At 37.7% G+C, this 15,366-nt stretch overlaps 1 protein-coding gene and 1 long non-coding RNA gene across 5 annotated transcripts in view; one reads left to right on the forward strand and one right to left on the reverse strand.

Moving 5' to 3' along the window:
* Window positions 1-15,366, reverse strand: part of LOC105383179 — a 67,984-nt gene that overhangs the window by 40,244 nt on the left and 12,374 nt on the right. For all 4 annotated transcript variants that reach the window (XR_007267914.1, XR_007267916.1, XR_007267915.1 and 1 more), the window contains exons 9-11: window positions 11,630-11,814; window positions 11,013-11,103; window positions 10,373-10,472 (exon numbers count right to left, since the gene is read on the reverse strand). Coding sequence is in view for 1 of the 4 variants with exons in the window: in XM_038111144.2 (XP_037967072.2) it covers window positions 10,373-10,472; window positions 11,013-11,103; window positions 11,630-11,814 (376 nt within the window). In the remaining 3 variants the exon portion in view is untranslated. The remainder of the gene's footprint in view (window positions 1-10,372; window positions 10,473-11,012; window positions 11,104-11,629; window positions 11,815-15,366) is intronic.
* Window positions 12,471-13,821, forward strand: LOC119692032. Its single transcript, XR_007267918.1, has 3 exons — window positions 12,471-12,891; window positions 13,154-13,286; window positions 13,370-13,821. It is a non-coding gene; the product is annotated as an uncharacterized LOC119692032 (long non-coding RNA).

Consider the following 15,366-nt stretch of genomic DNA (forward strand, 5'->3'; position numbering starts at 1 on the left):
GTCTCATTAAAAGCTTCTGGCCACGATGAACCTCTGAAAACTAGTGCTGTATCATCAGCGTAGCAGACGACATCAACTTTATCGTTACCGGATAGCTGAGTGGTAATGTCATTAATGTAGGCTATAAACAGAGTCGGACCCAAAATACTGCCTTGGGGGACTCCAAAGGTATTTTTTTCTGGGTCTGCAATGTGATTACCTATTTTCACACACTGTCTGCGATCAGCCAGATAACTCTTGAACCAGTCGTAAGCTACACCGCGGATTCCGAGGGACTCTAGTTTCTTCAGCAAGATGAGGGGGGACACTGTATCAAAGGCTTTCGCCAAGTCCAGGAAGACACCAATGCATGCATCGCCTTTGTCTAGTGCAGATAAAACACCTGATACCAAGCGCTGGATAGCATCTTCGGTGGATTTCCCTTGACCAAAGCCAAATTGATTCGGAGATAGAAGAAAATTCGATTCCAAAAAATTTACCAGACGTTTATTCACAATTTTTTCGAGCAACTTTGAGAAAATACTCAGAAGTGATATGGGTCTGTAGTTCGATGGCTCTTTTTTATTACCTCCTTTGTGTATGGGTACCACGGCTGCCAATTTCCAGCAGGTCGGAAATACTCCCGTCTCTATGCTGAGATTAAATATGCGCGATAATGGCGTTACAACAGATTGGCTTATTTCTTTAATTAACCTGGTATTGAATCCATCGAGCCCAGGAGCGCTACTAATTTTCAAACCTCTAATAATACTGTCAATTTCATGCGGGTCTGTTGGGCTAAGATAAAATGAGTCTCTATTATAGGCAAGCTCCACCTCATTGGCTAGATCCTCCTGTGATTTATTTAGCTTTTCCAGTATTTTAGAAGCAAGTCGACAACCCACACTGGCAAAATAATCGTTGCACGCTGAAAGAGACTCCGGAATGGTGTCTTTCGCCTCGAGGAGTTGAGAGGGGGAAGTAGAGCTGTAGTTAAGTTCGCATATGTTTTTTATTGACTGCCAGAGTTTTTTAGGATCGTCTTTGTTTTCGGTTAGTAATTGGTTCTCATAGTTGGACTTTAAGGATTTAAGCAGCTTTTTACAGAAATTTCGGTATAGTCACTAAGAGTGCCGAGTCTTCTTTATTTTGTCTGACCTTCATGTGTAGGTTGTCTCTATGCTGTATGCATCTCATTAAACCGGGTGTTATCCATTCTTTAAGGTTGTGGTTTGACCGACTAACTTTTTCTATCCTGGTGTGGCGTTTACAAATGTCGTCAATGACAGTAGTGAATTTTTCAGCCATAACAGATACATCGATAGAATCAATGTGGGACCAGTCATATTCGTTAAGCTCAGTCTTGATGGCATTGTAATCAATTTTTCGCAGAAAGCGAGAAAGCCTTGGTCGCCTTACCACAGATGAAATTCCTGCCATAGTTAAATGATGATCAGTTGCACTTGTGGTACATACTAGACCAACGCTGTCCAGCTTACATCCTACAAAAATATGATCTAGGCAAGACTTTTCCCTAGTTGGTTTAGTGATTGCGGGTTTTAGACCTTTTTCAGCAGTCCAGCAGAGGTATTCATTGACTTTATTATTCATAGCTTCGGTAAGGATATTAATGTTAATATCTCCGGCAAGAATAATCTGTGATTTTCGTCGAGCTGAATCAAGGACTCCATCCAAAGAGAAAATAAAGTTGTCGTAATTTTGAAAGGATGGGGAACGATAGATGCCGAATATGCAAAAAGAATTTGGAAATTCCACTGCCAAACAGTCAGCATCCAAAATTTCTGGCTCAGATACGTTGACGTCCCAGTCAGCTTTAACATAAACTATGACTCCTCCGTTTTTGTTTATAAACTTATTTGTATGAAAACTGTTATAACCTGGGAGACTTCGTATAATAACTGTATCTGTTAAATGGCACTCAGTTAGTATAATAATATCAAAGTCGATTCCTAGTCTTTTGATGTCTATTAAGAACATGTCAAAGTTTTTCTGAATGCTTCTGATGTTAAAAGTGGCAACTTTGAAGTTGTGTTGACTACTAAAACAAGATTTGCAATCAGTAGGGTTAGAAACGGTATGGCAAGGAACTGACATGGTTGCATCAATGTTATTTTCCATTTCTAGAAGCAAGTTAGAAGCAAGTTAGCGGACTTAAAATCAGTCAGGTGGTGAATAAAACAAATATGGCGTCTAACAGCGAACAGCTGACACAAAAAGCACTTGTATTGTTATTTTTTGGAAATAAATTAGCTTTAAAGTGCGTTATTTATGTTACAATAGTGTAACAACATGGATTTACCTATTATTACACCGCCGGCGGATAGTTTCAAAGAAAAAAATGTGCTGAAACTGGATAATAATGAACAACAATATCAAGGTACATTTATTGTTATTGTTTAGTTGATTTGTGAGATGAGAGCTTTGTAACATAGTCTTTTTGTTGACTCTTGTCTGGTCATGTTCATCCTAACCAGACATTACAAAGTTGCTATACTATATCCCATTTAACGACTTCGCTGAATGACGTTCAGTCAAGACGTTGGACGTTACAGTCAACCACTTGACGAGTTGTTATTTAGTCATTCAACTGAGTAGCGTCATCCAATGAACGGGCTAGCGGTTCAATCAAACAGGAGATTAAACCAGATGCCTGCGACATGTATACCAAATTTAATTCAAATCCGTACAGTAGTTTTGGCGTGAAAGAGCTACAGACAGACAGACGGACACAGTTACTTTAGCATTTATTATAATAATAATAATATATTAGTTAGGATGATGGCAGTGATTATAACCGCATAAAAAAGCACTGTCAAAACTTAAACCCCTTTATTATAAAACGAAGACTAAGGGTGACATGCACCAACTGGAACTACACTCACGGGCAATGAAAAAGTTCCACTCACAAAATCCCTACACCAAACAACCCAAATTTTTTCAAACATATAATTTCAAATTTCAACAAAATAGTACCGTGTTTAATTGGTAATATCCTGATGTTCTGTTAAATGTACTTCAATGTTGCAGAAGGAGTCATTAGGCTATCCTTTTCCTTCTAGGAGTAATTTGAAGCTTTTCTTAGTGGAACGTTTTCATTGCCCGTGATTGTATATTTAGGGCCACTTGCATCAACGTATCATTATTAAATCTAGGGCCACTTGCACCAAAATATTAAATTTAGATTAAGTGTTAAATGTCGATTTAGTGTCAAATTTTATATGGACTGACGTTTCTTAAATCGACATTTGACACTAAATCTAGATTGAAGTTGTTGGTGCAAGGGGCCCCTAGATTAAGTGTCTAATATCGATTTAAGAAACGTTAGTCCACATAAATTTATGGCATGAATCCAGATTTAACATTAAATCTAGATTTAATATGTTAGTACAAGTGGCCCCAAATATAGTTCTAGTTTAAATCCGGATTTAGGCTACTGATATATATAAAATCTCTGGACAACAACCGGTTCTAAACCAGAACTATCTGTAGTCTAAGCCCCTGTTCCACAATGTCTGGTTAGTCGCTACCTGTCGGATAAAATACATGCTGTCACTGTCTAAAAAATAATAACAGAAAGTGACAGTATGTATTTTATCCGTGAGGTAGCCACTAACCAGACATTGTGGAACAGACCCTAAATCTAAGTTTTTACCCAAAAAATAAAATCAATGTTTTTCGATTGTATGTTTGTATGTATGTTTGTCTGTTTCTTTGTTCCCTCCTTTAGCCTTAACGACTTGATAGATTTTGATGTATGAGGTATCGTTAGAAGCGCAATGGTTATAGGCTATGTGACGTTACATTAAAATGTATATAGCGCCCTCTAGAGAACATTAAGTGATGATCGAAAAAATAATATTTTCCAACTATGCCGTGTGGGGTATCACATGAAAGGGCTTGATTAGCACCTAACAAAAATATGCATATTGTAGGTATTTAAATAACAACCCAAAATTTTTGAAATTAAAAATTGTTCATGAACTAAAACCCGACTACTGACATAAAATTTCTTACAATAAAAACAACTATAAAGTTACAAATAAAAAAATATAATTATAAATAAACAAAAACCCGACTGCCATTGACTTATATATTACTAGCGTAAGGACAGGTCCAACCGCTCTAGAAAATGACACCCTCGCGTTGGCCCTAAAACCTCATAAATCTGTCATAATTTGTATGAAATTAGGGCCAGCGCGCGGGTGCCATTTTCTTTTGACAAAACGTTCTGACGGGCGTATCCTTCCTTTTGAAATCATTGCCGACTGCACGCTAAAAAGATGAAAACAAGTCCCAATGTTAATGGAAAGTATCGCAGGCGGGGACCAACTTGACCGCCACACAATGTACACACGGCAACGTCAAATGGTTGGCAGGGCACACTAACGTAGTGTATGTGTGTGTGTGTGTGTGTCGGCGACGTCGACGTAATTATTTAGTTCTCGGCAACCAACACACGGATATTGTAAACATGTAGCTGTGCCAGTGACAATGATTCATAGTTTTTTATGATAATGAAGCAAAATTTTGCAAGGCATTGTAATAGATTGGATGGCTCAGTTGGTATGAGCAGGACTGACGTGAACCGAGACGGTAGTTTAAATCCCATTGAACCTTATTTAATTCCTTTTTTGTTTTTTTATAGATGTTATTTATTTTTCAAGATGGTTAATAATAGTATTGTAGTATATATACGAATAAAAGCAACACAGAAAGTAAATTTTAAAATAACCAAATTTATTCTTGCCGTAATATAATTATGTAGACATTAAGGATGTTACGTTTTTGTTGTTTTTTGTTATAAAACATAGTTCTAGTTTATATTAATAAGGAAAATTTTCAGTTTTAAATCATAACAGCGTTTAAATTACTTAACGCAAAATTTGAATTGAGTAAAATAAAAATACCCACAGTGGACTCGAACTCACGACCAATGAGCTACGAAGTGTGGTGAAATTTTGCTTTATGTCAATTTTAAAACTATTTATTATTAACTAACACGACCAGTTGATATTTTAATGTCACAGCTCTGGTGTACGGGCGAGCGTTTGCCTACGCGCAAACTTGTTTGTGCTGTTGTGACGACCGAATGGCGTAGTGGTTAGTGACCCTGACTACTGAGCCGAAGGTCCCGGGTTCGATTCCCGGCTGGGGCAGATATTTGTTTAAAGACAGATATTTGTACTCGGGTCTTGGGTGTTGATATTTATATTTAATTTAATTTAATTTAATTTTAATTTATTGCATGGAAAACCAACAGCTTTATACTAATAACAAGTTAATCTTATTTAAACATAAATAGACGAAAAGCTAATTATAGGTTTTCGCATATGGAGACGATATAACAATAACAACACATACTCACCTAATAATAAATTCTACTTAGATTATACTTATGCTACTTATTTATTTGGTATCTATTACGTACTAAAGTTAGTTATAATATGTTTTCTAATAGAACATAAGCTGCCGCTAAAGAGGTCCACACTATTACTATTACACATCTGGTTGAAAGTATTACTAGCTCTTACTAAGAATGAATTTTGTCTGTAGTTGCTGTTACATTGAGGAATACTAAGAAGCGGTCTGTTACGCGTTCTTCGCCACGGAACTCTTAAACCAAGTTTACCTAGCAGATCCGGACAGTCAACGTAACCTCGAAATATTTTAACTAAATAAATTATATCGCTGATATCCCTTCTTAATTTAAGAGGAAGCAAGTGAATTTTGATACATTTACATTCGTAACTTGAATCAATAAGTTTGAATTTAAAGCCGAGATACCTAATAAACCTTTTTTGGATACGTTCGAGTCTGTCGATATAAATATCATACTGGGGATTCCAGATCTGGGAAGCATACTCAAGGTGGCTTCGGACATAGGCGCAGTATAATATTTTAACTGTCTTCATGCATTTGAACGGGCGAGAAGAACGTATTAAGAAACCGAGGGCCTTAGAAGCTTTTGTGATTATGCTATCGATATGTGAATCAAAAAGAAGCTTACTATCATGCACTACACCAAGGTCTCTAATTTCTGATACGCTTGTAAGGCTCTGATTCTGAAGCATGTACGTACTCATATGTTTGTTGCGTTTTCGAGTGAATGAGATGTGAAAACATTTATCAACATTGATGTCGAGTTTATTATTGAGGCAGTACACACTAAGTCGATCTAGATCATCCTGCAGGAGTTCCTCATCAATTGAGTTATTTACAGCTTTGAAAATTTTCATGTCATCAGCAAACATTAGATATTCGGAATTACGAAAGCAATCATTGATGTCATTTATAAATATAATAAATAGAAGGGGCCCCAGAAGAGATCCTTGCGGAACACCAGATGGAATGTTTATCCACGAGGATGTAAAGCCATTTAAAACAACTGCTTGAGATCTTCCCGTGACATAAGATTGGAACCAGGAGAGCAATGCACCGGTGACACCTATTCTACTCAACTTTTTTAATAATAAACTATGGTCTATACGATCAAATGCTTTACTATAGTCAGTGTAAATAACATCTACCTGACTACCACCATCCATTTTCTCGGTGACAAAGTCATTGAATAACGCAAGATTAGAGACAGTAGATCGCCCTTTTAAGAACCCGTGTTGCATGGGGCTGAAAGAAGATTTAATGCAACTATATAATTGGGTATATACTAATCGCTCAAGTACCTTAGCCAGAAGACAGAGCTTAGATATTGGCCTGTAATTGTCAATCTTATGTTTACTGCCCTTTTTATGTATAGGAGATATAAAAGCACGTTTCCAATAAAATTTACAGGCATAGTACCTTCAGATAATATCTTCTTGAAAATTAAGGACACAGGAATGGATAGTTCAGCAGCACAGGGCACTATAAACATAGCAGGTAACGTGTCAGGGCCGGCAGATTTATTTAAGTCAAGAGAGCGAAGTTGTTTTTCTACGTCAGAAGTCAATATTTCAACTTGCGAGATATGACAGCAGGGTTGAAAGTCAGCGAATTGATTGTGAACATTAGAAGTACTAGTTTCATTAAAGGTAGAGTAAAAAAAGGAGGCAAATAGTTCACTAATTTCCTGACCGGAGTCACTGGAAGTGTCCTTATAGGTCATTGTTGAGGGGAATGTGCTAGCAGATTTATTGTTTTTTATGTACGTCCAAAATGATTTAGGGTTAACGTTGATTGATTGTTCTATCTTTTCTATATATTTATTGTAACATTGCCGCTCAACGTCCTTGATCCTGCCCCGAAGTGTTTTTAATGATAAATAATCAGATAAGTTACCGTAGGTTTTAAATTTTTTAATATATTTAAATTTTTCTTTTAATATTTTTATAAGTGCAGGACTATACCATGCCGGATATTTGTCACGTAATGTCGACCTAATCGGTACGAATTTTTCACGAATGTCATATATAACATTATAAAAGAAATCGAGTGCTAATTCAGCAGAAACATTTGAAAATGACTCGATCCAGTTTACATCACTAATGCTCTTACATATTTGGGTGTAATCAGCGCGAGAATAAGTAAAAAGTTTACGCGGTTTATTAGGAAGCGATTTTTGAGATTCAATAGGATAACTAACTAGCAAAGCCTTGTGGTAAGGATCTTCAGGGACAAATGGGTCAGGGCAAGCCACCACCTCTGTTGCCTCATGTGCAAAAACTAAGTCTAAGATGCGTCCAAAGTTATTATGCACGCTATTGAATTGGCGTAAGTTATGAAAATTCATCAAATCAATAAAATCCGTGACTTGAGTGCCGACAAGATCTTTTGCCATCAGTCCATCGTCAGTTACCAACCATGTAATGGAACTCATATTGAAATCTCCAAGAACAAGGAATTTATCTTCAGAATGCGAGGCTAAAATGGAAGTTAGCTGACTAGTGAAATTAATTAGCTGCGTAGAAAAGTTTGAACCTAGGTTTTGGCTACATAAATATAATACGCAAATGTGTAGCTTAAAATATTTTAAGGATATGGTTACCCACAGATCCTCGGCCGATGATAGCATACTAGCAGATGAATTAGCACGGAATTCGCGTTTTACCGCTATGAAAACGCCCCCACCGAGCGACTGGCCCGTGGCTGCGTAGTCCCGGTCCCTGCGCCACACTAAGTACCTATCGTCCACAATCTCGGCATCGCCAATACCATCGAGAAGCCATGACTCGGTTATCGTTATTATGTCGTAATCATTCAGCATTACATTCCGCAAGAACATGTTGGTCTTTGTCCGAAGCCCCCTGGCATTTTGATAATAAATACTTAAATAATTAGTCATTAAAGTCAGAGTTTAATATAAAGAACGCGTAGGCAACCACGTAACAATAAATAAAATTTAAGCATGAATGAAATAAAATGTACAAGTTACACTTTTCTATCTTTCTTTCTTTCTTTATATATTTTAACGATAGATATCTGAAACACGTTATAGATACTAAGACAGCGATACAGCAATGATAATTAGTTAGCGATACAAATAAATAACCTAGGACGCATAACCTAGTATGTAAGTTTAGTTTATGTATGATTTTTACAAATTCCAGCAATAACAGTACGCTTATTACGTTCATAACATTACACCGTAACAGCAACAACAGAACAAGCCAACGGAAACTTGGGTAAGCGAACAAATAGACGACAAATATAAAATAACAAGATTTATCATTTTTTACTAGTATGAATGTTATGTGTGGAAAAACCGACCTAATTGTGAGGACGGTAAATAGCAAATCACAATGTTCTATTGAAAGCATAAACAGGTGGCAATCGTAGGCAGCAATAGACAAAAGGCTCGCCGAGGCGAATTGAATAGGCAAATAGATAAGAAGCTCGGCGGTTCTCAACATTAAGTAAATACAATTAATCTGTAAAGTTGCCGGGTGTATTTTACATGATTTTGTGCAAATCATTTTCAGTACGGATTTTAATAATATTAGAGGTAGAATTCTTACGAACCAATATTTTGGCATGCTTAACCCAGACGTACTGAAACTCGAATTGTTGCGCTGCTGCTTTTGCCTTCGTGAGTAATTGCTTATTCTGCACAGTCAGGTGGTCATTGATATAGATTTTGCTGGAGCCCTGAAGATCAATGTCCGTTGGAACCAGGTACTTTAGAGATCGCGCTGCAGCCACAAAGTCCTCCTTCATGTAACGATTGGTGAAAGCGACGATAATGGGCTTTGCTTGCTCAGAGTCACGGGATGGTACTCGCGCCACATAGTTTATGTTACACTTGGAAATTGGGTAACTTATTTTCGAACCGATTTTGGCGACTATGTCAAGTAGATTTTCACCGTGCTTTTGGGGTACGCCCTTGATTTCGGCATTGTTGCTGCGAAGCCACTGCTCCTTATCATTCAGGCTTCTTTCTAACTTAGCAACTTGTACCTTGAGAGCTTCAGCTTCATCAAGACGACGTTCAACCTTGCTCAATCGCTCGTCCATCGCCTTAAACTGGGTAGGAACGGTACTTGAGGATCTTTTCAAATCAGATATATCTGATTTAATACCTCGAATTTCATCTACCAGCGACAGCAGAGGTGACAGTTTGCTGTTGAGTTTGTTGAACTCCTCCATCACGTTGGCAAGCGTCAAAGTAGACGGCTCCTTGGAAGAGGCGCTAGCGGATTTCACAGCGGCGGAAGCGGCAGATGTTGAAGATGACGCTTCATTTTTGCAGGTGACACATACCCAAGCAGCCTTGCTGCGCTCACTTAGCTTTAAGTAGCCTTTTTCAGTGACACCGCTGCATTGGTAGTGGTAGTCCAACTTGCATTTACTGCAAAGTGCACCGAACGTGACATCATCGGAACATTTACCGCAGGATACCATTTTCAAAAGTTTGAGAAACACTGGAATTACCGGACTCGCGTAAGCAGAGTAGCGTACGATACGTGTATTCGCTGCTATTGCAGAGAGGGTACTGATATTTCTTATCTATCTATCTATGTATTTGTGTAGATATATCAGCTGTCCGACACCCATAACACAGGTTCTGCCTAGCTTGGGGTCGGATGGCCGTGTGTGAGATGTCCCCACATATTATATTATATATATTATATTATGTTTTCTGTGTGTGCGGTTTGTTGTAGTATGTGTGTGTCGTTTAGTGTGCCCTGCCAACCATTTGACGTTGCCGTGTGTACCTATCTAAGTATCATTTAGCTAAATGGTGAATGTTACTTAGAAAACCCTTTGCTGGTCCCCGCCTACGATACTTTCCATTAATATTGGGACTTGTTTTCATCTTTTTAGCGTGCAGTCGGGTTTTTTGTTTGTTTATAATTATATAATAATGGATTGGTTTACCGAGATATACAGAATATTCTAATTAAATACAAACTAGTTATAAAATAAAGAAAACACTTACAAGAACAATCAAAACAAGATAAGTTATAACAGTTTTTATAATGAAAAATGTAGTGTCTTCCAACTGTTTAATAACTTGTGGTAATCTCATGCGTAGATAGCTGAAATATTAAAAAAATAACTTTTAAAATATTTGTTTCATGGATAAAACGGACGTACATCGTACATGTATAAGATACTAAGGCAGATTTATTTATTACAAGCGTTTCCCGCGAGCTTCGCTTCGCCTTAAAAAGTATTCTTGTGGGAATTCCGGGATAAAAAGTAGCCTATGTTCTTTCCCAGAGTCTAGACCATCTGTATACCAAATTTCATTCTAATTCGTTCAGTAGTTTTGGCGTTAAAGCGTAACAGATAGACAGACACAGTTACTTTCGCATTTATAATATTAGTTAGGATTATGGATATGTATTTGATGATTCTCCTTCCGAACAACATTAAACGGACGGTATCAAGAAGGTCAATTTAGCTTGACAATATCCCACAAAAGCTTTGATGCATTATGGTTAATACTACCAGATAGACCTGTGGTAAGCTCAATCGCGCATCGAAACTTCGTTTTACGTGAGCTAAAGTGACCCCCAGGACTAAAGTTTATTTATGCCTAAATATATATTCTCAAATGAGTATCTTGTACTCACTTGACTTGAGCTCTCGAGGTGGCCGTGGAACACTCCCACAACCACTTTAATTTCCTTTCCTTATATCCCCACATAAATGGCACCATTATTGCTGAAGGGAAAAAAACACACATACATGAATACCTCCACCCAAATAAGTAATACGCCCAAGCATGGAAATTCTGTACCTCAGGGGTAAACAATAGTAAGTCCACTTTTTAAGTAAAAGTAGACTTATTACTGTAAGTGTTATATAGTTTGTTAGTTTTAAGTCCACTCTATTGAAGATCGCGCGAATGAGCTCTATCACATAAGTGTAATAAAAAGTGGACTCATTACTGTCTACCTGTAAAGTACGGAATTATGGAAATAGCCAGTCTTGCAAAAGACGTGAATTTCACAGTGGATTTGGAGATACACTCATGTTTATCAATCTTAAATACTTCAGGCACAAAAGATACAGAAACTATAGAGCTTCCACTATGTTGTTGTATTTTTGACGTTTCCTGATGTCTGGTAAGTAAAGTTGGTTTTCCTTTGCAGTCATCAAATATGTATGGGATTTCGAATGTCAAAAAACCAATAATATAATGGATAGAGTATAGCCGTAAAAAAATCAAAATTACAAAATTACATACCCCACAAAAGCAATAATATAGAGTACAATTCGAGAATCAGAACGCTATTGTCCAAAGTATTGTCAATCTTATTGCTGATGCAGTAGTGGTTTACGAAGGTCTTGAGGGGACAACGCTTGAAGTCGGCACACACGGGGCAGAGCACCTGCCCGGAAATCTTGCCGGAGCAAGCGTAGGACACAGACCTGAAGAAATAAACAATAGAATAATATATTATATTATGTAAGGTGGGGTAAGACAGTCACCGGGGGACACTGCACTGATGGTGGTTACCACTTTACCAGCGTGATAAACTAGAGAATGAAGCTGCTTATAACTAATTTTTATACATTAATTGTCTTTCCCCTGTGACTGTCTTATCCCACCTAAATATACTTCGCTTTAAGCGACAAGACCGCCATTTGTACACATGTGTTAGATTAAGTTTTTGTATTCTATTCTATTCTCATAGGGAGTGAAGTTCCTGTACGTGGCTCTCTCGAGTTGAACCTTTGTACATATCCCCTAGATTTCAGCTCAGCCAGCCTAGCTCCCGAGTAAACTGGAGTAGCAAGCCTGGGTGTTGTAATAGCTGAGGTAGGCGCTCTCAAAGGTTTTGGATTTTGTCCATGTTTTTGTGTATAAATAAAGAAAATCTTATCTTCTTATCTTACAATAACACATACCTATATCCCACCAAAACACAAATGTCAATAACGTCAGGTGGGGTAAGAGAAACATACTTTACTGGAAATTGCATATTTTGGCCTACAGCTACCAAAATTATGCATTAATTTCGATATTAATAGAAACAAATCTTCGTTTTTCAAATATACTTTCATTTTTTTTGAAAGAAAAGAAAGAAAGATAAAACTTTATTTGACAATGACAGCAATCATACTTAATTATACACCATAATATATAAACTCACGTATAAATTTGCTGTCCGCCAAAAAGGCGTCCACTCAGCTATTGCAGCGCCCTTGGCCACAGCCAAGGACACCGCGCTGGTGTTTCAGTGGAGGCCTCTTTAGTAGTGACGCACTATTAAATAAACAAAAAAATACGAAAGGCTAACAAACACAAGGGAGACAAAGTGATGAGTGCGCGAGCAACGACATTGAGGCGGAGCGCGTTCGCCCTGAAACCCGTTTTCAGGCAAGAACGGGACACCCAGCCGACCACACGCGTCGCGCGCGCACCGAAACAGACTAAACACGGAATAATATCAAAGGAAAGTCAACATAAACATCATACTTATGGAAAGAAAACAAAAATGGAAGGTAAGAAAGTACACAATTACAGATTACCATTTAGTTACACAATACATTATTAAAGGTGTATTAAACCACGGATTAATAAGGCAATAATAACCAAACTGTTATGGCGTAGGTAGTTAATTGATACACCGGCCACTTTAACTGACTTGTGTACGGTATGTATAGTGTAAAATGGTGTAAACTAAGGGGCTATGAGGGATTAAATAAATAAATATAAATAGTGCTATACCTAGTTAATACATAATAATATTTTATTTGTTTACAGGTTATAATTATAATAAATACATATGCCTACGTAAATAAGATGCTTCAACTTGTTCATGGATGAGCAAATCCGGGAGTTAGCGCTTATACCTACTTAACGACGACCCACCCTGCGCGTCGTGAATAACGTCGAGGTAAGTGCCGTCTAATTAGTGCTTTTTTGTAGATGTAGTAGGTATTGTTTGTACCGTATCTTAAAAGAGCTTATGGTTTTCAGATCACGTATAGGCGGTGGGATGTTATTAAAGATATGACTCGCAAGATATTGGAAGCAATGGCGATACATAGCAGCTTTGTGTTTGGGCGTAAGCATGAGATATGATGATGCTCTCGTGCTAATGGAGTGGTGATTGCGAGCCCAGTCCAGCTTGTCATAGAGGTAATCAGGTGATTGCTGCTTCACTACACCGAAGAGAAGTGTTGCTAGGTGCAGCTTCCATCGCGCTGCAATTTTCAAAAGACCCCCCTTGTTCAAGAACGGTGTGACGTGTGAACGAGGAGGAATCGTGAAGCAGTATCTTGCGCATGCGTTCTGAACCCTCTGTAAGATTTTTTCTGTTTTACGTAGTAAGCAAGGTCCGTATACAGTGTCAGCATAATTCAGTTTAGAAAGTATAAGTGATTCGCACAACTGTATACGGAGTCTTACATCAATGTACCGTCTAATCCTATAGAGAATTTTCAGTCTGTAGAAGCAATTTTTTACCATTTCCATCACGTTTTTCGAATCGTAGGCTACTGTCAAAGTTGAGACCGAGGTTACGCGCTTCTAATACTCGTTCAACCATAGTTCCGTCCAACGTTATACATGGGTCTTTAGCTAGAGTATCCTTCACCTGCTTTTTGGTGCCAATAACCATGTACTTGCTCTTATTTGGGTTCAAGTGCAGAGCATTTTTACTTGACCAGGCTGCGATCCGCTCCAAATCATCGTTTATTAGTCTACATGTGTGCTCAGTATCCGATGGTGGCCCGGACAGATAAATTTGTAGGTCATCAGCGTAAATATGGAATCTACAATTTTGCACCACCTCAGTGATGTCACAAGCGTAAATTATAAACAGAAGTGGTCCCAATATGGATCCTTGTGGAACACCCCTGGTCACAGGATACCTCGCAGAAAAGCTAGTAGTACCGTCGATTTTTTTAAGTTTCACTATCTGCGAACGCTGGTCTAGGTAGCTATAGAACCATTTCACCGTGTTCGGCTCGAAACCGTAGTACGATAGTTTAGCCAACAGTAGCGGGACATTAATGGTATCAAATGCGCGGGAAAAGTCAAGCAGCGTCAAGATAGTAACTTTACCCTTGTCTTGAGAGTCCAGAATATTGTCAACCACATCGAGTAGGGCTGTAGTTGTACTTCTTCGTTTACGAAACCCGGATTGGACAGATGGTAAAATTTTGTTAAATTCCAGGTAATTGGACATTTGTGAATGTACTATCTTCTCCAGAATCTTAGACAGAGTGGATAGGAGGCTGATTGGTCTGAGATCTTTATATTCCGTAGGGTCTGTTTTTTTCGGAATTGGATTTAATAAAGCTATTTTCCAAAGTTCAGGAAAAGTAGAAGTATGTATGGAGTAGTTTATTATATACGTAATAATTTCTAGAGTACGGGGCAGTGTAAGAATCAGCATATCAAGGGATATTCTGTCATGTCCAAGTGCATTTGATCTTAATGTTTTTATAATTTTACTAACATTTTCTTCATTTGTTGGTTCAATCTTGAAAGTATATGGTCCATGCTTATTAGTCTCAAAGTAAATGATATCAATTACTTTGAGACTAATAAGACAATTTTTGACACAGAACTAGATTTTTTTGTGTAATTACGGAACAATTTAGCAACAAAGCTAGGTCTTAAAAACGTTCCTCTTTCCCGAGATTTGGGGTAAGAGGAACGGCGATACTTTTAAGTAATAACTCATGTTTTTAAGTGTTTATTATAGCATATTTGAAAAAAAAATGAGTAAAAGGAGTTGAACCTAACACCGTTTAAAATAACGTCTTTATTGAGACAAAATCGTAATTTGGGGTAAGAGGAACATACAGGGTTATTGGTAAGTAGACCGGATCCTTTCAGGAGGTGATACAGGAAGGCATTTCCAGTCGATTGAACCCTATAATGCATTATCCGAAACTCAACCATTTCTAAGATATTTGATATTTAAGGTTTTTTGAAATTTTTGGCGAAATTTTATGCTTAAAACC

This window comes from Plutella xylostella, chromosome 28, assembly GCF_932276165.1.
Source record: "Plutella xylostella chromosome 28, ilPluXylo3.1, whole genome shotgun sequence".
NCBI lineage: Eukaryota > Metazoa > Arthropoda > Insecta > Lepidoptera > Plutellidae > Plutella > Plutella xylostella.